The 25,307-nt window shown below is 37.1% G+C and overlaps 1 protein-coding gene across 1 annotated transcript; it reads right to left on the bottom strand.

The window, feature by feature from the left end:
- Positions 1–24,204, bottom strand: LOC125671501 (mucin-2-like). Its single transcript, XM_048907265.2, has 2 exons — positions 23,963–24,204; positions 1–8,301 (listed from the first exon to the last, which is right to left on the bottom strand). The coding sequence occupies exons 1-2, from the start codon at positions 23,963–23,965 to the stop codon at positions 1,888–1,890; spliced, it is 6,417 nt and encodes a 2,138-aa protein (XP_048763222.2). The 5' UTR covers positions 23,966–24,204; the 3' UTR covers positions 1–1,887.
- Positions 24,205–25,307: the final 1,103 nt, after the last annotated feature.

Here is a 25,307-nt window from a genome sequence, read left to right as displayed (position 1 = left end):
ATGATTTTTTGTGAAATGAATTCATGTTCACTTTGAAATAGAGCAACAATTCAATGAGAGAGATTATTAATTTGCTTGTGGAGATGTACTATGTTTACTATATACTCTTTGATTTTAATTCTGAGCAGGTTTTTTTGAATAACACATCTTCAGCTTTCTGAAGCCTTAAATACTTGTCATGACCCAGGGGCCATAAATTTAACAATGTTGGCAAAGACCTCTCTTCTTATAATCACTCAATTTGTCAGTACTCGATTTCACTATTATTTTTAAAGAAATAATGCATTCTCACTATTTGAAGAATGATTTAAACCCATCCTAGCACCAGAACCCCTGGCCCAGGGGACACATTTCACAAATTCCATCCTAGCACCAGAACCCCTGGCCCAGGGAACACATTTCACAAATTCTATCCTAGCACCAGAACCCCTGGCCCAGGGAACACATTTCACAAATTTGGTACAGGTGTCCTTGCTCATCATGTTTGTCCCAGAATAAATTGGATTTTTTGAGAAAGCATTTTAGTTTGAAGGTATTGGCCCCCTGGCATAGGGGTGCAGTAATTACGAAATTCACAATTTTAGTTTACCTTACCCTAAATATGTTCCATACTAAATTTGATGAATACATGTATTGGTCATTTACTTCAGAGAAGAAGTTGGGTACATGTATGTTCAAATGTTAACAGACGACCACCAAATGTAAATGTTACCTGAATGAATCAGGTGACCTTAAAAAAAACATAGTGCTAAAGGAATAAATGATTTATTAAATTAGAAAATTACAGTAACTACAAGCATATAACTTAGTCACATCAAGGAATAAATAATATATCAAGTTAGGAAATTAAGGTAACATCTGGCATATAACTTAGTCACATCAAGGAATAAATAATATATCAAATTAGGAAATTAAGGTAACATCTGGCATATAACTTAGTCACATCAAGGAATAAATAATATATCAAATTAGGAAATTAAGGTAACATCTGGCATATAACTTAGTCACATCAAGGAATAAATAATTTATCAAGTTAGGAAAGTTAGTGACATGAAGTAATAAATAATATATCGAGGTAGGAAAGTTAGTGACATAAAGGAATAAATAATTTATCAAGTTAGGAAATTAAGGTAACTTGGTGACATAAAGAATAAATATATTTATTAATTTAGAAAATTTCAGTCACTACTTGAATATAACTTGGTGACATAAAGGAATAGATAATTTATTAATTTAGGAAAATACAGTAACTACTAGCATATGACTTAGTGACATAAAGAAATAAATAATTCATTTAATTTAGGAAATTACGGTAACTACTAGGCTCAGGATACAACTTGGTGACATAATGGAATGAATAATTCATTTAATTTAGAAAATTACGGTAACTACTAGCACACAACTTAGTGACATAATGGAATAAATAATTCATTTGATTTAGGAAATTACGGTAACTACTAGCATATGACTTTTGACATAAAGGAATAAATAATTCAATTTAGGAAATTGCGGGAACTAATGGCATATAACTTCGTGTCATATTTACATTTCATCTGACATCATAAAAATATCCTCACTACAAAACATAATGAGACTTGTATGAAAACACAATGTTCTTCATTAAATTCATGAAACTCCTAACAGTTCAAATTTTACACAAGAAATGCACATAGATTGTTCATGTTAAAAGTAGTATTGGCAATGTCCCATGATTTTATTTTATATCAGTTATTTGGATTGTGGCTCAATTAAAAATTTTGAAATTATGTCTTTTTGCAAACAACACAATGATATTTCATGATAACTGTAATGAACTACTTTGATGTAATTCACACAAGTCGCACACACACACAAAGGAGTGGTAAAAGAGTATATAGAACACTGACTTCACATGGGCTCCAGGGCTGAACCTTTGGAAGGGGATGTCACATGATCTTCACACCTGTGGTTCAGGAGATGCTCGTACTTGCGAAGTTTCTCGTTGAACAGCCGGCGGATGGCCTGATTGATGAACGGCACACACTTTTTGTTCCAGTGGTCCTGATCACAATCTGTCCAGTCCATGACAATCGATTGGATCCTGGAGGTCACCTCAGTGTCCAGGCTGTAGAATCTGTTGCCGTAAAGCTGTTTGATGGTAAACAACTTCCACACTAAATCCTTGGCCATCAGGTGAGGTTTTCCTCCTGTTCGGAAATTCACTGTACACATGAGGGAAAATAGTTGGGTCTCTGGGGAACGTTCGGAAGGTCTGGGGTTGTTGTTTCGACCTAGGTTTTCTGGAGTGTCTTGGAGAATCTCGTTGATGCCATCACATTGCGTACAGACATCCGGGTTGGATTTGATGCTGGAAATGGTCCATGCCCTGTTCTGTGCAAGGTAGTCTGAGTAGCTGAATCGTCTCTTCTTTATTGGGAGTGAATAGGTGTCTTCTGCAACTGGTCCCTCTGTAAATAAACGCTTCCTTGACTTTGGAGCTGAGGTGAATTGAGTGTCAAAGATATCGTCATGGAGAGTCTGCTCAGTCTGATGAACATGGAGGCTTGGGATGATCATTGCTGGAGAGGTAGTGGTATTAATGTCTCTGTTCCTGGATACCATTGATCCGATGGTGGTCATGGGATGTGAATCCTGATGTTGTAGAGTAGCTGCCTCTGTGTTAGATGATGAATTGTGTTGGACTTTGGAAGTGGAGTGTGGATTAGCTTCTGTGCTGGAGTATGCACCCTGTAAGACATCAGAAGTGTTTGTGGAGTGTGGACTAGCTCCTTCTAAGTTGGAGGATGCATCTTGTAGAACATCAGAAGTGGTTGTGGAGTGTGGAATAGCTCCTTCTAAGTTGGAGGATGCATCTTGTGGAACATCAGAAGTGGTTGTGGAGTGTGGAATAGCTCCTTCTAAGTTGGAGGATGCATCTTGTGGAACATCAGAAGTGGTTGTGGAGTGTGGAATAGCTCCTTCTAAGTTGGAGGATGCATCTTGTGGAACATCAGAAGTGTTTGTGGAGTGTGGAATAGCTCCTTCTAAGTTGGAGGATGCATCTTGTGGAACATCAGAAGTGTTTGTGGAGTGTGGACTAGCTCCTTCTAAGTAGGAGGATGCATCTTGTGGAACATCAGAAGTGGTTGTGGAGTGTGGTCTAGCTCCTAAGTTGGAGGATGCATCTTGTGGAACATCAGAAGTGGATGTGGAGTGTGGAATAGCTCCTTCTAAGTTGGAGGATGCATCTTGTGGAACATCAGAAGTGTTTGTGGAGTGTGGACTAGCTCCTTCTAAGTTGGAGGATGCATCTTGTAGAACATCAGAAGTGGTTGTGGAGTGTGGAATAGCTCCTTCTAAGTTGGAGGATGCATCTTGTGGAACATCAGAAGTGGTTGTGGAGTGTGGAATAGCTCCTTCTAAGTTGGAGGATGCATCTTGTGGAACATCAGAAGTGGTTGTGGAGTGTGGAATAGCTCCTTCTAAGTTGGAGGATGCATCTTGTGGAACATCAGAAGTGTTTGTGGAGTGTGGAATAGCTCCTTCTAAGTTGGAGGATGCATCTTGTGGAACATCAGAAGTGTTTGTGGAGTGTGGACTAGCTCCTTCTAAGTAGGAGGATGCATCTTGTGGAACATCAGAAGTGGTTGTGGAGTGTGGTCTAGCTCCTAAGTTGGAGGATGCATCTTGTGGAACATCAGAAGTGGATGTGGAGTGTGGAATAGCTCCTTCTAAGTTGGAGGATGCATCTTGTGGAACATCAGAAGTGTTTGTGGAGTGTGGAATAGCTTCTTCTAAGTTGGAGGATGCATCTTGTGGAACATCAGAAGTGGTTGTGGAGTGTGGACTAGCTCCTTCTAAGTTAGAGGATCCATCTTGTGGAACATCAGAAGTGTTTGTGGAGTGTGGACTAGCTCCTTCTAAGTTGGAGGATGCATCTTGTGGAACATCAGAAGTGGTTGTGGAGTGTGGAATAGCTCCTTCTAAGTTGGAGGATGCATCTTGTAGAACATCAGAAGTGGTTGTGGAGTGTGGAATAGCTTCTTCTAAGTTGGAGGATGCATCTTGTGGAACATCAGAAGTGTTTGTGGAGTGTGGAATAGCTCCTTCTAAGTTGGAAGATGCATCTTGTGGAACATCAGAAGTGGTTGTGGAGTGTGGAATAGCTCCTTCTAAGTTGGAGGATGCATCTTGTGGAACATCAGAAGTGTTTGTGGAGTGTGGACTAGCTCCTTCTAAGTTGGAGGATGCATCTTGTGGAACATCAGAAGTGGTTGTGGAGTGTGGAATAGCTCCTTCTAAGTTGGAGGATGCATCTTGTAGAACATCAGAAGTGGTTGTGGAGTGTGGAATAGCTTCTTCTAAGTTGGAGGATGCATCTTGTGGAACATCAGAAGTGGTTGTGGAGTGTGGAATAGCTCCTTCTAAGTTGGAAGATGCATCTTGTGGAACATCAGAAGTGGTTGTGGAGTGTGGACTACCTCCTAAGTTGGAGGATGCATCTTGTGGAACATCAGAAGTGTTTGTGGATAGTGGATCAGCTCCTTCTAAGTTGGAGGATGCATCTTGTGGAACATCAGAAGTGGTTGTGGAGTGTGGACTAGCTCCTTCTAAGTTGGAGGATGCATCTTGTGGAACATCAGAAGTGGTTGTGAAGTGTGGTCTAGCTCCTAAGTTGGAGGATGCATCTTGTGGAACATCAGAAGTGGTTGTGGAGTGTGGACTAGCTCCTTCTAAGTTGGAGGATGCATCTTGTGGAACATCAGAAGTGGTTGTGGAGTGTGGACTAGCTCCTTCTAAGTTGGAGGATGCATCTTGTGGAACATCAGAAGTGGTTGTGGAGTGTGGACTACCTCCTAAGTTGGAAGATGCATCTTGTGGAACATCAGAAGTGTCTGTGCAGTGTGGATCAGCTCCTTCTGTGTTGGAGTACACATCTTGCAGGACATCGGAAGTGTTGGTGGAGTGTGGATTAGCTCCTTCTAGGTTGGAGTATGCATCTTGTAGGACATCTGAAGTGTCAGTTGAGTGTGGATTCTGGTGATGTGGTTTAGCAGCAAAAGATGCACCCTGTAGGACATCAGAAGTGTTGATGGAGTGTGGATTAGCTCCTTCAAGGTTGGAGTAAGCCTCTTGTAGGACATCTGAAGTGTCAGTTGAGTGTGGATTCTGGTGATGTGGTTTAGCAGCAAAAGATGCATCATGTAGGACAACATGAGTGTCAGGAGCAATAGGTGATTTTGGCATCGAATAGCTGGCTGATATCTCCATTACAGGTACAGCACTGGCTGAATTTGAAGGAGTCATCATGGTGAATGCTGCAAGATTGGGTGTTGATGGAATGATCTGTTGAGGTGGTGACACCTGAGACAAAACTGTATGTGTTGACATCTGCTGGGATTGTGAAGACATATTTTGAGATGTCTTCTGGAAATATGATACCTGAACAGGGATTTGTTGAGGTTGGTGCACTGTTGTAGACACCTGCTGGGGTTGGGATGTCCGTGATGTCATCTGCTGTGTTGGAAGACATTGCAACACTGGCAACTGTAATTGTTGCTTGGTAGACAAATGAGGACGAATCTCTAGAGATGGTAGCACTTTTGAAGGTTGTTGATTAGGGTCTGACATCTGAGAGGATGACTGAGAAACACGTTGTGATAATGTTTGCGTAGTCAGCTCACTGGACATTGCCTCTAGAGGGGACATAGATGGAGTATATAATGAAAAGGACCCTCTAGATGTCTTCATTGCTACATCAGACTTCTTGGATGTTAAAGGTTGGAAAAATGAATGATTGAATTTTGTTTTTTCTGCAGAAGTCCTGTCAGATGATACAGGGTTTATACTTTGTTGGTTTGAGTTATCTTCCTGTTTTTTCCTCTGTTGATATAAAAAAAGCTGGATGGTCAGAATATCATATTGTGTCAAAGGACTGTCATTGATAAGATGATTGAGAATGATTGTGCTGGTCTCTCGTCGCAAGGCATGATGACTCAATGTTTTGGCAACCAAGGCTTTCATTTGTTTCCTTGTCTTCCCATACTTGTAAAAGTATCTGAGGAAGTTGCTAGCTTCCTCTTGCACTGACGTATTGGTACTAGTTACCAAAACTGACTGATGTGTATCACAGGATGGATGGGGATTTGGTGGCATCTGTTGAGGTCCAGTCATGGCAGTCGATGACACAGTCTTAGATAGGGATGATGCTGAATCAGAGGATACTTGAGGATGTTTTCCCATAGTTGTAGCTGTTGGCACTTGCTGAAATTTGGTTGTATCCGCTGATACGTTTGGCACTTGCTGATGCTTAATCATGGGTGAAGCTGTTGAGACTTTCTGGTGTCCTGTTTTAACTGAAGGTGTGTTGGACTGACTTGCAGAGTTTGCTCTTGATGATGGATGGGTTGGGGATGCCATGAACTGGTGCTGGGAACTAGTGGGGAATACTGATAGTGTGGGCATGTATGACTTTTGAGCAGCTTGTGGCATGTGTGCCACTACAGCAGCTAATTCTTCTTTCATGTGTAGCTGCCTTGTTGTGGGTGACTGGATTGGTTGAAGTACTGGTTGCCTCTGAGAATTGCCTGGTGATATTGGGGACAGCTGTAATGGTGGAAGTGTGGTTGAAGATGACAAAGTCTGTCTAGACGCAGACAACAGCTCAAAAGTAGGCTCTTGTAGAATCTTATCTACTTTGGACTGTATCATTGGGGAGATCCATGTGTAGTCCCTTCGACGAGGTGTGGTAGATGCAAAAGTATTTGGCTGAGTTACAATATTATTTATGAACAGTGAGGGGGAACTGCAGATGGACTGTTCCTGTGAATATTGGGAGGATGTGATGCTGGTCTCTGTCTGTCTAGAGGTGTTGCATGATGACTCTAGGCTACTTGTGTCCACATGCTGAGGAGGAAGGGGATTAATAACAGTTCTGATCTTACTGATGACGAGAGGAGACACTTTCTGGCTCTCGGTGCTAGCTTTGCTTGTTACAACAGCTGTCTCCTTGATGATGATTGGTGGGATCTTTGGTAGCTGGTTCTCTGACCTCGGAGAATGTCTTTTAGGTGACACAGGTTTTGGCAATGGATTAACTCTTACAGTCTGGTGTAATGGTGAAACAGGACAGCCCTGAACATGATCTGCTACTATGCCGTATTTCTTCAGGTCCAATCCATTTCCTTCTTGTTGAAGTGTGGAACTGGTCTCTATTGATGCATTATGCATCTCATCAAGAGGCATCTTGCTGGGAGACTGCAGCATGGAGAGTCGTTTGGCTCTGGCTGGAGTAGATAGTGCTCTCTTCTGCTTCTCCTTCATGAGTCGTCTGATGTGGGCTTTGGCAGGATTCAGTTTGTTGAACTTAACCTTTTTAACCTTGAAGCATCTGATGATGTGCCGACTAGAATCCAGGTCCTCAGTGGAACCTTTGAAGTAATTTTGTTTTTGCTTGGAGTTAAGCTCCACCCACTGAACATCACTGGCATGCTCTACATTGGAGGAGTTGCACACATCCACTGTCTGCCTTCCGTGGATAGCTTTGGAAACACTCTTCTGGAACCTGGTGGCAAGTTTTCTAATGTTGGTGAGAAAGCTTTTCCTCCTTGATTTTGTTTCTATTTTCTTTGAGTTGGTCTTCAATCTTTGTGGGGTTGGAATGTACTTAGCTGCAGGCCCATTTTTGTGTTGAACACCACCGGAGAAAAACTTTCCGAGATCTCTTCTGACTCCAGTATAAATAGGACTGTGCTGGGACTGTTGATGGTTGGCAATGTGTCCAGATTGGAGTTTTGGTGTTGACTGATGACGAGGAAGCTGCCTGCAAATAATTTTTCCGTGGACAGGACATGGCTGTTTTGCTAGCTGTTTCCACAACTTTACTCGAGATCGAGTGAGATATCCTGATTCAAGATGGCGGTTTGTCAACATGTAAAGTGAAGGACTTGGGGATCTGGTACGAGATCGGGTGAGATACTGCACATGTTGCATTTTGTCTTGCAGTCTCAGGGGAGTTGGACTGGACTCAAGAATCTCACATCGAGAGAGACGCCGAGATCTTGAAACTCTGTATCTTGGCCACCTTGGAGATATTGCAGGTCTGGGAAGAAGTGGTTCATCTGCTGGTGGTGGATCAGATGTGGATGGGGAGGCTCCATCTGCTGCAAATCTGAGTGGTGAGGGACTCGAGTGGCGAATGTAGTTGGGTAGCCTCAATTTGACTGGTTCTATGGGGTGAAGGTCACAACTCTCGAGGTCAGATTCCGTTTGCTGCTTTTCAGCCTCTTGGGATTGCTGATGAAATGATGACTTGATATCCATCTATGGAAAAAAATGCATTGTTACCACAGAAAACTTTAAAATATTTGTATACAACAGGCCCACAGGCCTTATGAATCACCTGAGTATTAATTAAAAGTATCACTGGACTAAGTGCTAATTAGCAAAAGTATAAAACTAGGTAGAATTGTTTTAGCACACTAAAACTGATGTATTCCCTAAGGCTTCCATTTTCCACATTTTTTGAGATCATCTTTAAAGTGGAAAATTACAACTTACGGTACATAACATTTGCCTATACGTATATATATGTGCTTCGAACAAGGATCAGTGTTGTGAACATATGATAGTAAATGAAACATACCAAATATCAAAGGCATATGCCAAAAGACAACAAAGTTATGGTCTGGACAAAAATAAAATGCCATAAAATTCTATTATTTGACCATTACATAAATGGTCAAGACCAAAGGTCAGCAAAAATGGCATGAGATACACTGTCCTATCCTGGTATATCCACATACCAAATATCAAAGGCCTGTGTCAAAAGACAAAAAAGTTATGGTCTGGACAACAAAAATGCCCCAAAAATGTCTATTATTTGACCTTAGGTCAAGGTCAAAGTACATCAAAAATGGAATGCAACACTCTGTCTTATGGTATTCCCACACACCAAATATCAAAGGCCTATGTTTTAAAGACAAAAATGTTATGGTCTGAACAACAAAAATGCTCCCAAATTCTATTATTTGACTGTTACATAAAAGGTCAAAGATCATAAAAACTGACACGTAACACAGTTTTATCATGGTTTACTCACATACCAAACATCGAAGACCTATGTCAAAAGACAAAAAAGTTATGATCCAAAACAAAAAAGCCAAAAAAATTCTATAATTGACCTTTATATAAAAGTCATCAAAAATGGTGGGACACACTGTCTTATTATGGTATACATACATACCAAATATCAAAGACTAGTTTTAAAACATTCTAAGGTGAAGGTCAACAGTTTTCAAATATGGCACTATTGGAAATTGGCCTTATTACAGGTACTACACACATCAACATAAAATCCCTCTCACTTTTAGTTCATCAGTCATCAGTGATGATAAAGTTTCAGTATCTGGGGCCAAGGTCGCCAAACATGACATAAATATAAAGACTATCAAAAGAAATGTTTACTGTTCAATGTTAAAGTCCACTACAATATTTGACTAAGTTGGTTGTATATTGTTATAAGTCGCGCTGGAGACTTTTCACTCATATGGAGACGTCACCATTGAAGGTGAAGGGCTGCAAAATTTAGACTTATGCTCGGTGCTAATATGGCCTTTGAGCAACAAGATATCTTTATCGTGCCACACCTGCTGTGACACAAGGCCTCAGTTTTCACAGTCTCGTGCGAAAGACCACCCCATTTAGTCGCCTCTCACTACAAGCAAGGGGTACGGAGGACCTATGACAAAATTAATTCATATAATTTATTTATTTGACATTCTACGTGCAGGTCATGACTGATAGATCGGTAAAGTTAGCTTACTAAGTCGATCACCAGCTACTTAGTAGCCGGCTACTTGAAACTGGACAAGTTACATATATTAAAAATTCTTCAAGCCCGAAGTCCAGGACTAGCAAATTCAGTATTCGGACTTAAAGGGACATGGACACAATTTGAGCTGAAATTTTTTCAAATTTTGTTTTTTGATTTTTAATGTTTAGAATGCTTAACTAATTTAAGGTATTACTAATGATCAGCAAAAATTTGAATGTCGGTAGTCAAGGTACATGGGAGATACAGAGGTCACAAGTCCTTGTTATGTAAACAAGGCTTGTGTCATGTTTTTGTTTACATAGATTAAATAAACTAATGAAAATTTTGTTTAAAGCAGATTTTTTTCAGTTTATAAGTGAATTCTTAACACAATTAAATATTTTCTTGTGTTTGGCACATCTCATTTTGTTCTAAACATCATATTATCTATTAAACAAAAACATGGCACGAGCCTTGTTTACATAACAAAGAATTCCAAGTGCTATAACTCAACAACTGATATTCAAATTTTGGTTGACCATTAGAAATACTTTATTTAAGCATTGTAAACAATAAAAATGGAAAAATAAAATTTTCAGCTCAAATCGTGTCCATGCCCCTTTAAATGTTGGAAGTCTGAGGGACTTGCCTATTATTGTATAGATAATTGATGAATAAAAATAAAAATGACTGCATTTCAGATTGAAATACAGTTATTTTATCTGGCGGCCGCCACTTAATTTATATATGGCGGCTCCCAATTGCAAAAACAATGTAATTCGTATCGCTGAGTGATTATTTTGGAAAGATTTAGAACAGTATGCAAACACACAGCATCGTTTTTCAAAGTGTATAGGGACAGTCTGAGGAGAAATTGTCCTCTACAATTGTTGACAAGTGGAAAAGGAACCTAAAATGTCTCTTTTGTCCAAACTTCATACACTCCTAAATTAGAGGGAGGGGACTCCGTTCATCCTTCAATTGATCAGTTCATTCATTATTACATTTTTACCATTCATTACTACCACCCAAAGAGTGGGGTGGGGGCCAATCCGCCAATTAATCTTATTTCACATGTGAAAATAATTTAGTTTGCATGTGAAAATAATAGAAATTGAACGTTGTCAAAAAATGGAGGGTCAGCCCAGTGGTTCTACATATTTAACAGTACAATCGAAAAACAATAATTTAATGCTCTTAATTGTAAATATATATATATATATCACATACATATTACTAAGCATTGGGAATGGATTGCACCCCTTTCATTTTGAGAGAGAGATAGAGAAAGAGAGAGGAATTGAATAACTGGTGACAGCCATTTAAATGATTTAAATTGAGTGGCGGTCACCATATAAATTAAGTGGCCGCCACCAGTTAATATATCTGGCGGCCGCCAGTTAAATTAACTGGCGGCCGCCAGATAATAAGTGGCGGCTGCCAGTTAAATTAAGTGGCGGTCACCACATAAATTAAGTGGCAGCCGCCAGATAATAAGTGGCGACCAACAGTTAAATTAAGTGGCGGCCGCCAGATAAATTAAGTAAATTTAGTATCAATAGCATTAAAGACTGATTGATTGCAACTTGTTTTATTCATATGGGGACATCACCATTACCAGTGAGGGGCTTTAAATTTAGGTCTATGCTCTGTTGAGTTGCAGTGAGGGTTCTTTAGCATGCCACACCAAATGTGACACAGGACATCCGTTTATAAGGTCATCTCCGAGGACCTGTGACATTCACACCAGATGCCGAATGTTTGGGGATGGAACTGTCACTATCTTAAGCTGTTTTAATGACTTAGGTGTGTCACAGGACCAATGCTCTACCTCTAGACCACTGCGGCGGTAATAGCATTAAAGAAGATGTTATTTGATTAAATGTTTACACGTAAACACTACCAGGTATATGCCAAGATTGGTCCTGCCCTGGAATCAGAACCTTTACCTTAGGGATCATGAAATTTACAATTTTGGTAGAGGCCTAGCTAGCTCCCTGCTCTACATGAATATGCTTTTAGTTTTTCTTAAAGGGAAAGGCAACCCCAAAAAAATTTACATGGTAAGTGATAAGATTAATTATAAGATAAAGATTTATCATACTATTCTGTTGATATATGGCCTAGATAAACTTCAGTACTAATTTGAAAATGTTAACAAGAGGCCCATGGGTCTAGAATCGCTCTTCTGATACATTGTAGAACAGGCAAAAATTCTCACTAACCAAGATTCATCAATTAACAAGGTTTTAAAGACCTATCACATGATAGTGTATGAAGGGGATATCATACAGTACACTATTAGATTAGGCAATCAAAATTACAAAATGAAGTTACTTAACCTATGTGCATATCTGGGTAGTACATATTTCTCTTCTACATGTCCAAAAGTAGGTCACGGTGACCTACTTTTGGTCGACACACTGAAGACTCAAGATGCATCAACTGACAAGTCACATGTATTCAAATATAGCCGTCTAATTCCAAAAGAAGGCCACAGTGACCTACTTTTTGGTTGACACACTCCCCCAAAGACTCAAGATGCATCAACTGACAAAGTTTGATAATTGAAGTCAAATAGTATCTGAAATATTCAGATATAAACGTCAAATTCCAAAAGTAGGTCACAGTGACCTACTTTTTGGTCGACACACTCTGAAGACTCAAGACCCATCAACTGACAAAGTTTGATGATTGTAAGTCAAATAGTATCTGAAATATTCAAATATAGCTGTCAAAATCCAAAAATAGGTCATGGTGACCTACTTTTTAGTCAACACACTATGAAGACTCAACATGCACCAACTGACAGAGTTTGATAGTTGTAAGTCAAATAGTATCTGAAATATTAAAATATCCGTCAAATTCCAAAAGTAGGTCATGGTGACCTACTTTTTGGTCAACAAACTATAAAGACTCAAGATGCATCAACTGACAAAATTTGATGATCCTATTTTTCATAGTGTCCAAAATATGCATCTAAAATTGAAAATGTGAAATTTGAATGTCGGCAAAATTCAAAAAACAGGTCACTGTGACCTACTTTTTTTTATAAATGTTTCGAGGCCTCTAGACGCATCAACTTACAAGGTTTGATGATTCTAAACCTCTCGGTATCTGAAATAACAACCTAAAATATATTCATAAATGATTAGACATAAAATTCAGAAAGTAGGTCATGGTGACATACTTTTCACATGATGCACTTCAAGGTCCAACAACTGATAACTTTTGATGATCATAGGCTCAAAAGTGTCCAAGATATGCATCAAAATCCATTTAATAATTATTACCTGCAAAATTCAAAATGAACATGACCTACTTTTGAGACAACATGATATTAGGTCCTAAGATGCATCAAGTGACAAAATTTGATGATCCTAGTCCTTATACTAAGCAAAATATCAAAGTTTTAACAAAACAAAATTTAAGGTCAACTTTGAAGTGACCTTGAGACCACACCCTTGTCTCAGGATGATGCCTGGAACAATTTTTTATCTACAACCTATCCTCATCCTTATGCATAAGTTTGGTGATAATTTGCCCAGTGGTTGAGAAGATTTTTTAACAACCACTACTTTTGTTTGCATTTTCCTAATTATCTCCCCTTGTTAAAGAATCACAACCCTAGTTTTAGTACAAATGAAAGCCCTTGGGCCAAGGATACCCTGTGACAAATTTGACAAAAATTGGCCAACTGGGGTTCTTGAGATATAGCCCTTTTCCCAAAAAGTTGACGCACACCGCACGCCACACATATGGCCATATGATTAGCTCTTTGAGCCTTCGGCTCAGAAGAGCTAAAAATTGAAATTCCCACGAATTATAGAGGTTGCCAAGATGTAAAACTCTTTTATATTCAAGACCTCAAAAATCAATAACTTTGATGTCACACCGTCTGTTCCGGTTTTAATAAGATTCTAAGATCATCAAAGATGTGCATGTGGTAGATTTTATGAATAAATAGGTTGATGCCTTCCTGTCTAGCAGTTAATTACACTAATGTGAACAAGAGATATGAAAGAAGTTTTTTCTCTCGAAATTCTTGACCCAACAAAGTCATCTGAAAGGAACTTATTAGTAACTGTTCGTGACTTGTCATGTTTACAGTGCTGCTGATGAAATAAACCGGAACTGACGGTGTGACGTCATAAATCAAACTTCAATGGCCTCTGTCTTAGCGGCGGGTAATTCAAAATATATGATAAATTAATTGTTAAGCAAGGATTTTTGTTGTTAAAGACTGTCAGTTAAATAATACCTTATTCATAAAAGCAACTATGTGGTTAGGGTAATGCCTTTCCCTTTAAGACGTGAGGTTGTAGAGAAGTTTAAATTTTTGAAAATTTATCAATTTTTGGCAGTTTTTGGCTCCATCTCTAGGGCTTTGGGAGCTAGTGCAGGTGTCCTAAAATTTACACTTTATACCCCCCCCCCCCCTGTCCCATTTAGGATGCTTCATAATAAATTTGAAAGAATTGTAATGGTAGTCTGATTAAGAAGAAGTTAACAAGAGTACCGCCAATGGTACATAATACACCCGTGAAAAGCCAATTATAGGGCGTTTTTCTTGCACCATGATTTGTGGAACTTGTCTTCAAGTAGTATCAGCAATCATCAGGGTGTCACACACTTTCTTTGCATCGAAAAAATAAGACAAATCATGTACTCTCTACGTCATATTTTCACTTGGCATAAGATGTATTTGTATCAAGTTTAATGGTCCTTGCCCCAACGAATCGGTCTGCATCCTGCTACTATGACCTTGACCTTAAGAAACAATAGGCATCCTCCACTTGGCATAAAGTGTAAGTGTACAAAGATTGATGGTCCTAGCCCCAACAGTTCGGTTTGTATACCGCCTACAAAGTTTTCCTACTAAGTGCTACTGTGACCTTGACTTTTAACCTTGAAAAATAATAAGCATCTTCCTCTCATCATGGTGATCAAATGTACCAAGTTTCAATATCCTGGAGCTTATGGTTCAGTTTGTATCCTGTCTACAAGGTTTTCCAACTAAGTGATGCCGCTACCTTGACCTTTGACATATAACCTTGAAAAACAATAAGCATCTTCCTCTCATCATAGTGATAAAATGTACCAAGTTGAAATATCCTGGAGTTTACGGTTCAGTCTGTATCCTGCCCACAAGGTCCGAACAGACAGACGGACAGACGCCATACCATAATACGTACTGTCTTCGACGGACGTTTAAAAATGTTAATGAACGATGGACAAAGACCACTAACAATAGGTGAATTGGGTAACTCAGGTGACCTAATACAATTGGTCTGCATCGGTCATTGTCCGTCGTAATCCCAGCTAGGGGTAGACGTTTCAATTCATATTGTCAATTATAGTTGTTTTGAAACTGAACTAAACACTAAATAGCCTGGGGAAAAGTGAGGTCAAGGTGACAAAATGTCAAGGTCAGAAGATATTGATGCAGTTGAATAGATGTCACCATTATGTATCAGCATGTAAATTTTGAGACTAAGCTAAACGCAAAGTGTGATGGTAAAGACGGACATGACAGTAATTAATATTAACAACACTCAATATGCTCTGGCCATATTCAAAGCGGGGGCATAAAAAATTATGAATTTTGCAACTCCATGCAGGATTCTGACTCTAGGGTGAGTCCAAATTAGTCATTTCATTTAATGTAAATCATGTATTATATCATGTAAAGCTTTTCATCAGCATATGCACTTTTGAGAGCATTTTAAACTTTTTTTCTAAATTTCATAGCCCATGCCATGGTTTGAACTGGCTCAGATGCTGTCAAGAATGCTATCCTATCTGACCGTCACCTTGTGAGTCTTTTGTAAAATTATCACCTAATATTTATATTTTTATCTCCCCTTGACAAGGACAGACTCTAACTTCTTTGAATTTAAATCTCTATTACACAGGAAAGTTTGGCTAAAATCAACATTCCAAAAGAGAGATCGAGGCATCATTAATGCTTCCCCGGGGATCAAGATAGAGGTCTTCCTGCTCTACATGATGATGCATTTACTTTTTCTTACAAATGTGGTGTTTTAGAGAAGATTTTTGAAAATTGGTCAATATTTGGCAGTTTTTGTCCTGCCCCTAAGCCTCAGAGGTGCCCGAGTGCTGAAATTTACAATTTATGTCCCCCTTGGATTCTTCATACAAAATTTGAAAAGAATTGAAAGTGCAGTTATCAAGAAGCTAATGTTCAAATGTATACTCACTACAATCATTTTGGCCCCACCTTGGTACCAAAACCCCTACCCCTGCCAGGGATCATGAAATTTACAACCTTTTAAATATCCCCATTTAGTTTCCATTTAGTATTAACAGCATTAAAAAGATGCTTTTTAAATGTTTTATACATAAACACTATATATGAAGTTTGGCCCCAGGGAACCTCTATTTTGGGGATCATGAAATTTACAATTTTGGTAGATCTAGAGGTTTTACTGCTCTAGATGACTGAAATTAGCTCATCTTATTCTTCCTGATGCGAGGTTGTAGAGAAGATTTATGAAAATTGGTCTATTTTTGGCAGGGGTGCAGGAGTCCTGAAATTTACAATTTATGTCCCCCTTGTCCTAATAATGCTTCCTACCAAGTTTGAAAAGAATTGAAATAGTATTTAAGAAGTTAAAAATGTTCGATTGTTAGGCCAATTAAATTTAATTAGTAGATTATCATCCAGGGTCACCAAAAAGTATAGGGTGGGTGGGAGGATTTTATTTTTCAATTTTTATTTTCTGAGAAAAATATTAATGACAAACCAGTTTTTGTCAACAGAAGTGCATCATTTAATGCCAGATGGATATCAATCTATGCTTATTTCACAGATGAATTCCAGGTTAAACTTAATTTCAAACACAGAAAGATACCAAACTTCTTCAAAATTTACACCAGTAAGAATGCAAGAAACCATATTCTTCATGAGGCTTTTCACGTTGCTATACCGGAAATGTGAACAAGAAGTGAATACCGGAGTTGGACATGAAAATTTTCCGCAAATTGCAAGTTTCACAAAATAAAACAAGATGTGTTTGTGAAACACAAATGCCCCCGATAATGGCCAATTCCAAAGATGGCCAAGGTCACAAGGGCAAATATCTTGGTACCAGTAGAAAGATCTTGTCAAAAGAAATGCTCATGTACAATATGAAAGCTCTAATATTTACCATTTAGAAGTTATGACCAATGTAAAAAAAAATTAAAGTAGGTCAAATGTCAAGGTCAAAAGGTTCAATACCAATGGAAAGGTCTTGTCACAAGGAATACTCATGTGAAATATCAAAGCTCTATCTAAAACAAGGCAGCAGGTATAACTTTTAAAGAAGCTAAATGATTATTCTATTACTATCATAGTACGATACAATGAAAGTGCCCCGAAATTGTGTTGCCACAAACGAGAAGTGCCCTTTTGAACATATGATATGTGTGCCCTGATTCTCTAGATCTCATTATATGGCCATATTGATCCCACCCTAGGACATGAATTCCTGACCCAGGTCATGAATTTCACAATTTAGGTAGAGAGCTTCATGGACATCATAAACATGCATTTAGTTTTTCTCACACATGTCTGAGAGTAGAGATGATTTTACTCAAATCTAATGCGCATTTTCATAAAGAGCCATATTGACCCCACCCTGGGTCCTAAATCCCTAACCCAGGGGTCATGATTTTTATAATTTAGGTAGGGATCTCGAGCTTCATGGACATCATAACTATGCGTTTAGTTTTTCCTCACATATGTCTGAGAGTAGAGATCGAAGAAAATTTTCTTGGTCCCACCCTAGAGACTGAACCCCTGAGCAAGGGGCCATGAATTTCACAATTTTGATAATTTAAAAGGAATTTATGAACATTTGGTTTTTCTCACATGTGTGGGATTAGAGAAATATTCTTTGAAAATTTGACATGTTACGGTGTTGGCCTTATACATGAGGCTCTTGGGGAATTAAGATCATAAATTTCATAATTTACATTCCTCTTATCCTAAAGAAGCTTCACATCAAAAGTGATAAAAAAATCATGACCCCAGGGGATAGGGTGGGCCACAATAGAGGATCAAATTTTTACATAGGGATACCCCGGTACATATGAAAAATCTTCAGGACATAATGATTAGTCATATTAATATGCAAGTATCCCAAGGTAGTGCAGATTCAAATTCATTCAGATTGTAGCCCCCAGAAGTAAGGTGGGGCCACAATAGGGAATCAAAGTGTTACATGGGAATCCGATAATACATGGAAACATCATTAAAAATCTTCATCTCAATATCAGCAGGGCCATGATTGGTCATATAGCAACATGCAAGCATCCCCAGGTAGCGAATTTTCAAGTTTATTCAATTCATGACCCCCAGGGGTAGGTTGGTGCCACATAAGTTTTAAATAAGAATTTAATTAATTAAAACAAATTCTAAAAGAGTAGCAGAGCCACAATAAATCATATCAAAATACAAATGTCCCCAAATTGTGCGGATTAAAGTTTGTTTACTCCCCCATTGGCCCCATGTGTTGTGTGAATTCAAGTCTGGTTATGACATTATCCTTTGGCTAGGTTGCATGGGCCACAATATGAGGTCAAAAGTTTTCATGGGAATAAAAATTGGAAAAAAAATCTTTTAAAAATCACAACAGCCGGGCTATGCATGGTGAGCTCTTGTTTTACCATGCTTTGATTTGGGAAGCTGGTGATTTATTAATATGAAATATAAGTTTTTTTCACATTCGATTGAATTTTATGAGATATATGAACTTCGTGCCGAATAACTTCTCTCTGTAATGCTTTAACTTAGGAATGTTAGATTTTATTTGTGGTTATGGAATGAATAGATGCACGCTTACATTAAGAGTTACAGATCTACCATTCTTCAAAAAAACTGTAACAGTCTCATGGTTGACTGAATTAAATTCTTGTAATCTGTCCAATTCTCTGTATTTCACCACTCAATATTAAACCATGGACAATCAGATGATTGATTATGGATAATACAAGATATAAAAAAAATCAAAATTTCCATGCATAGAAAAATAACATCCACCCACTCGTACAAATATATATATGTTCTCCAAATAATTTCATTCTTCAAATAAATATAGGGGGCGCCAGCTGGGGACATATACGTATTGCTTTTGCAAAACTCTCAGAGTGCTTGTTTGGAAAGGTTTATTTTCACCTATTAGAAATGAAGGTTGTCCATCATGTTTGTGGACAAGTGTTGAATAACAGGAAAGGAGAACATTTGGACTATCCAGACCAATATCGCCCAAACCGCTACATTTGTTTACTGCCACTCTGGCTCCTATCTACATTATCCATGATTAGATCTAACAATGACCAGTAGGTATTATAGGATTAAACATTCTTTTTGAAGAATTTATCGATGTGTAAACTCCGGACATTTTACTCACAAACTGAATAAAAGTGCAAAGCACTTTTATGTTAAGTTTGTGAGTAAAATGTCCGGAGTTTACACATCAATAAATTCTTCAAAAGGAATGTTTGATTCTTATAATTCCAATTCATTCACTTTATTAACAATTGCAAAAATTTTAATAGTTTCCCTGCACTATATGTTATTTGTTTTCAGGCGTGTATGAATACATTGCGTTTTCGGATTTATTGATGTATAAACTTTTGTTCAGCTTTATTTTTGTCCAATCAAAACAACTGTAATAAATAACATAGGAATTATTCTTATGTAAAACTTTAAAACCTAATTTTGGTCCAACCCAAGCCTTGGGGGATATCATTTGAAGAAAAAAACTTGAATCCTTACTACATAAGGGTACTTGCATATCATTCGACAAGGAATACTTAATCCTCATATAGGCACCTGATCCCACCTCTGGGGGGGGGGGGGGGGGGGGGGGGGGGGGGGGAGGCATCCTCACAAGTCAAGGTTTTGTGATTATGTACTCTCCACACAGAGAGAGAGTACGTAATCACAAAACCTTGACTTGTGAGGGGGGGGGGGTGGGGGGGGTGCCCTTCATTGAATGAGATGTCTATAAGTAATGAAATTATAAACCTTCATAAAATGATAAATATGGGCCTAGTCAAACTATTATAAGTATAACTAACACTGAAAACCTACACAATTTTATGCTGATTATGTTGTAAACCAATCGCAACTTCTCGGCTTGCCAGAAAGGTTAGAGAATGTGCGACCTAAGCTTCTAGGATGTTGCCTCTTTCTTGGCGCTTCATTCTAGAAATTTCCATAAGGCTGATTTAAGACTTTAAGATCACGGATTCAAGAAACGTACATGTTTTTATTTACTTAACAATTAGCAAAACTTATTTCTACTGTATAAGAACAAAACCAAGCAAAGAAAACTGGCTTTAAGATCTGCCAAAGTGTAACCTCCACTGTACACTCTTTTTTTGCTATTTCAGGGTAGTTTATCGAAAACAAATGCTTTTAATTGATTTTACGATATAAGATTCTATTATAGCTTACAAACTTCACCTCATTTATGAAACATTTATTTAAGGTGTAAGCAGTAACTCTGGAGCAAGCATCTCAGAGTTTATTGGCAAAATTTGTTAATTTGTAAGTATAGATTAGATACCTGGTTCTGAAGAAGGAGAAATGTATAAAAAAAAAAAAAAAAAAAAAAAAAAAAAATTAAATAAAAAATACACAAACAATAACTAGATGTACGTGTCAGGGTGACACAATGACCCCACCCCCAAGGACTACAATTCTGCCGAAAGAACAAAGTACGATTGTCTACATAAAAAGGCCCAAACATTTTCTCTCTATAAAATGTGTCTGGAATTAAACTTAATAAGGGTTTTAAGAAAGTAAAATATATGCCAGGTATACTATGTCAACAAAATCAGAATGATATTCCTAAATGGATAGTATTATGACATCACGAACAAGACATTTCCCGCCTTTTTCTCAAAATAAGCCTGAAAACTGTCAAATGTCATACAGATTATATTGCTCAGGAAAAGATGTGCGCATTTGTCGAGCAAAATGAAAATTATATATATTGTGTATTATTTTAAGATGAAAAACATGCTTGAATATGAATTTGCTCGACGCATGCGCTGTGTGTTTTCTGAAAGGAAAACCACATGAATTTTTGGATAATTTATTTAATTGAAAATGGCATTTTTGCAATTTTATGCCAACTTCAAGTTCTTGTCATTTGGCACAAATCATGTTGCTGATCAAATTGAGCGAATTTTTTGTTTGCTAATCTATTCCTTATTTGAATGCCAGGGTTTGAGCTCCAAGTGAAATCATTGATATTTTGGGCCAGATGACTTTAGAAACTGTACCTACTTCTTTATCCAACTGGACCCATTTAAGTACTTGACCATCATATTCCCATGATATATCTATATCTAAAATTTTAATCAAATATGTCATGTATGACTAAGATGATGAGTAGAACCTTAATTGTTTAAAATTTTCTATGTCCAAGGGGCATAACTCTGCAAACATTATCTAACTGGAACCACATCATATCCTGACTTGCATATTCTCATGATAAATCTAAATATATCTATTTCTCTCATATCTACGTATGTAAGATACAGATATTCTATGTAATATTTCTATCTTTCATATCACAAGACGTTTATCTTTCATGTCCCATGACGTAATAATCAATACACAACTAGCCTGCAACTTGCCTTGATTGACAAACACTAGTGTCCACAAAGCTCTTGTACAAAAAATGACTCTAATGTCCCTGATAATCTCCAGGTGTATGTGACCGGACACAAAAATACACATTCCTTGGACAACTACCGCACATTCAACAACAGTCACAAATTCCTCATATCGAAAATGCTGTCGAGTACATCTATGTCATCCGGTGCATTATGCCAGTTCACAGAAACCCAGCCTACTAGTTCTAGGCCTACCTCCACATTCACTCTGCCAACGTCTACTGTCCCTATATGTGTCTCAGGTGAAACATGAAACTCGAGTCCTTGCATGTGTGGAAAAAGAAAGTCTAGCCATGCCCATATCCACCAACAAAAACCACTTGGAATCTCTCTTCACACACTCGTCATTAAATAACTGCTCAATTAATATCAATATCAATGCTCCTTTAAGAAGAAAGCGTGTAGTTGTGGATTCAGATTCTGATTAGGTCTGTCAAAATGTTTCGCGCTGATGGACTGCCGAGTGACATCACACATCACCCTGATTATTGATTTATTCAAAGAGGAATAACTCTAATACAATTCACTTATACACTCGTCGGCCGATTTTTTTGTCAGCAACGTAGTTGCCAAAATGAAGGTCGTAGAATTTGATTCTGGTGTTATTTATAATGTAAAGCGAAAAATTAATTGGAAAATTCTCAAAATGGCATCCCTAGGCACAAGGAAAACTTCCAGAAATATGAGAGAAAAATACTCTCTTATGAGTTGCCATGAAATATTAAGGTGATTCCACCCTCAGGGTTGCAAAAAAGCGGTAAAACCCTCGGCAAAGCCTCGGGGTTTCACAGCTTTTTTACAACCCTCGGGTGGAATCACCTTATATTTCATGGTTACTCATAAGAGAGTCTTATAATCATCTGACTAAAATCATATAGTAATATTCCAATGATTCAATTCAAAATGTCCTAATGATTGAGCAAAAACTATGAATTGTCCAAGGGGCATAACTCTATAAAATGTTTTTTGACTTGATCCAAATACAAATTTGACCTGTGTATATTCTTGTGGCATATGTATAATTGACCTAGATCTTTCCATATAGTATCTTATAATGTACCATATATCAATTGAATATGTGCATCCATAGCAGACATAATGAATGGAAACTGAACTGTGATGGAAGAGGGTAACACCATTCCATGGAGGAGCATAAAATACAACAGACAATCAAAACATTTAAGAACATTAATCATACCTGGGGAAGATTCACTATTGAAACTATTAGATGTAAAACTTATTTGAGATAATATTTACAGACACTATTTGAGGCAAAACTTTACAGATTCACTACAACATTGACTTGAAGAAAATTTTTTGCTGTAAACACACACATTTTAAATGACAATTGGCAGAAGATGTTTTTCAGAATATTTAGGCACATATAATTACAAATGTTCAACTGCTCACATCTCTGAAGTAGTTGATGAGACAAATATTTCAAAACTATTCCAAGAATCTGCTAACAGTGAAAAAGTTATCAAAGTTGTGAACTTAATCATGGGACATAACTGCATGCATACCTAGGATTTTTCTCCTGTGAACTTGGACATAACTGTACGATCTGTAATTAATGATGTATTGACCTTTAGTGCCTCATTGACCATTCTATCAAAAACCAATATTCTACATGGGGGATATGTCTTTTTCTGACCTATAGGTTCTTGGGAAGATTCTTATATGTCACCCAATCATATTGCCACTGTTTCCTGATTATCTCCCCTGGAAAGGAATGAAACAAAACTTTAATCCTCCTCTACCCAAGGAATTTCCCTGAATGAAATTGAGTGTATAACTGTCCATTGAGTGTTTCTGTGTGAGTTGGAAATGTGTTGTTATAGATAGACAACAGTTGATTAAAACCACCCTCCTTCTTACACTGAAGAGAAAGGGGGGGGGGGCATAATCAGATTGGACAGACAATAAACTTTGATCAGAAAACATAAACAATACTTTGCATGTATGTGGTATGTATACAAAAAATACATTTTGTTTGTAAAATTTAAAATTCTATCTATGTTTATTTAAAATACACATAAAACAAAATTTTCCTTTGCATAATTTTGAAATTATGTTTCAATTAATTACTAAAATATAATAGACGACAAATTAGACAAGATCAAAGTTGTTGTACACTGACTCAATATTTGTCCATTAATTTCTCAATCCATGAATTTACATAATCAAATAGAATAAATTATAATATGTTTTGATAACTTTGTTATTAGCTTTTGTTATGAAAATAACATAGTTTAATATAAATTTTTCCCCAAGATAATTTTTAAATCTTGATTTCTCAAAGTAAAAGCATTGTTTAGATTGTTTTAATTTTTAATTGTATGAAATTTTGTAATGAACTATGGAGAAAAATTTGTACTTATAAGTTTCTGAATTAACATGTACTGACTGTCAGCTAGTACATTAAACATAAAACAGAAGCATTAAACTAACCCCACAGGAAGAGGTACTTACCATCTGTTGACAGGTGTGATGGCCTCAGGTAGATACAAGTTAATGTCCCCTCCCTGGGCTCCAGTGTTCCTATATAGCGCTGGCGACAACCAATCACAGTCGACAGAACACTGAAAGACTGGCCAATCACAAGACATGTTGTGTTTATTTTCTTAGTATTTGGTGAAATCTAAAAGAAATTTTGAAAAATAACAATTTGTAACATCATGAGATAGTAAAATCTTTGTGTATAGTTTATCAATAAATATATTTAAACATTCACATATCAAAAGTACCATGACAAATTTTTTTAAAAAAAATTTCACAATTTTTTCATCGTTATCCAAAAATATTCTTTTTTACCATTCTTTATCCATTTTTTGTAATTTTTATACAATATAAAATTTGTAAATAATAGTTTATCGACATACTATTGAAAGTTTGGAAAGAAAACAACATTATTAGTTGACCAGTTCCTCTGAATTGTATCTGTTGAAGTTAGAACTAAATATTTTGTACTTAAATCACAGACTCGGGATGTTTCGCATCAGGATGTTGTTATAGTATTAACAAAAAAATGTTACAAGACACTATGGAAAATTTGGAGTTTGTTTGTTTAAATTTTCAACCATTTTCAATTGGTACATTTGTTCACTGTCTGTAGACATTTTGCAAATGTACAAGTAACAGTCTGTATCAAAAAATAAAACCATGACAACCCCCCCCCTCCTTCTTACTGCAACCAATGAAAAAAAATAGCAAAAATACAACCAACACATTACTTTAAACACGATTCTAATGATTGTAAGTTTTTTCTCTCCATGAAATCATTTTGCTGTTATGCCCTGTAAATTTTATTTAATTAAAAAATTGATAATTACTATAAGTTGAATGTAAGAACTTACAGCCCAATACTGTCTTGTGAAATTCATCACCAAGAAAAGTTATATAAATTCTGCTAGGATTTAAACCTGTTATATAATATATGACCATATATGCATGTTTTCATTTAAAATCAAATTTATTGCATCACGACTTTTCATACTTTAGTTATGGTAAAATGTTCTAGAAAGTGAAAAATATTGATTAGATTTTTCTGTCTCCAAAATGTCATATTTTATCCTAGTGCATTAAACCAAAAAGAAAAAAAAATCTAAACAAACACCCACCCCCAAAAGACCAAGGATTTATCACACAATGCTTTACATCTAAAACAAACATGTACACACAAATCATGGGACACATTGAAATCATGGAAACATGTATAGAATTTCACAAGTTTGTAAAAAAAAAAGGCAAAGTAGAGTAAAAAAAAATCATAAATTTTGTAGAAGTTTTATTTTCTACTGAGCAACTCTGGAAAATA

Source organism: Ostrea edulis, chromosome 4 (assembly GCF_947568905.1).
Source record: "Ostrea edulis chromosome 4, xbOstEdul1.1, whole genome shotgun sequence".
Classification (NCBI taxonomy): domain Eukaryota; kingdom Metazoa; phylum Mollusca; class Bivalvia; order Ostreida; family Ostreidae; genus Ostrea; species Ostrea edulis.
This window is presented reverse-complemented; position numbering and strand designations above follow the sequence as displayed.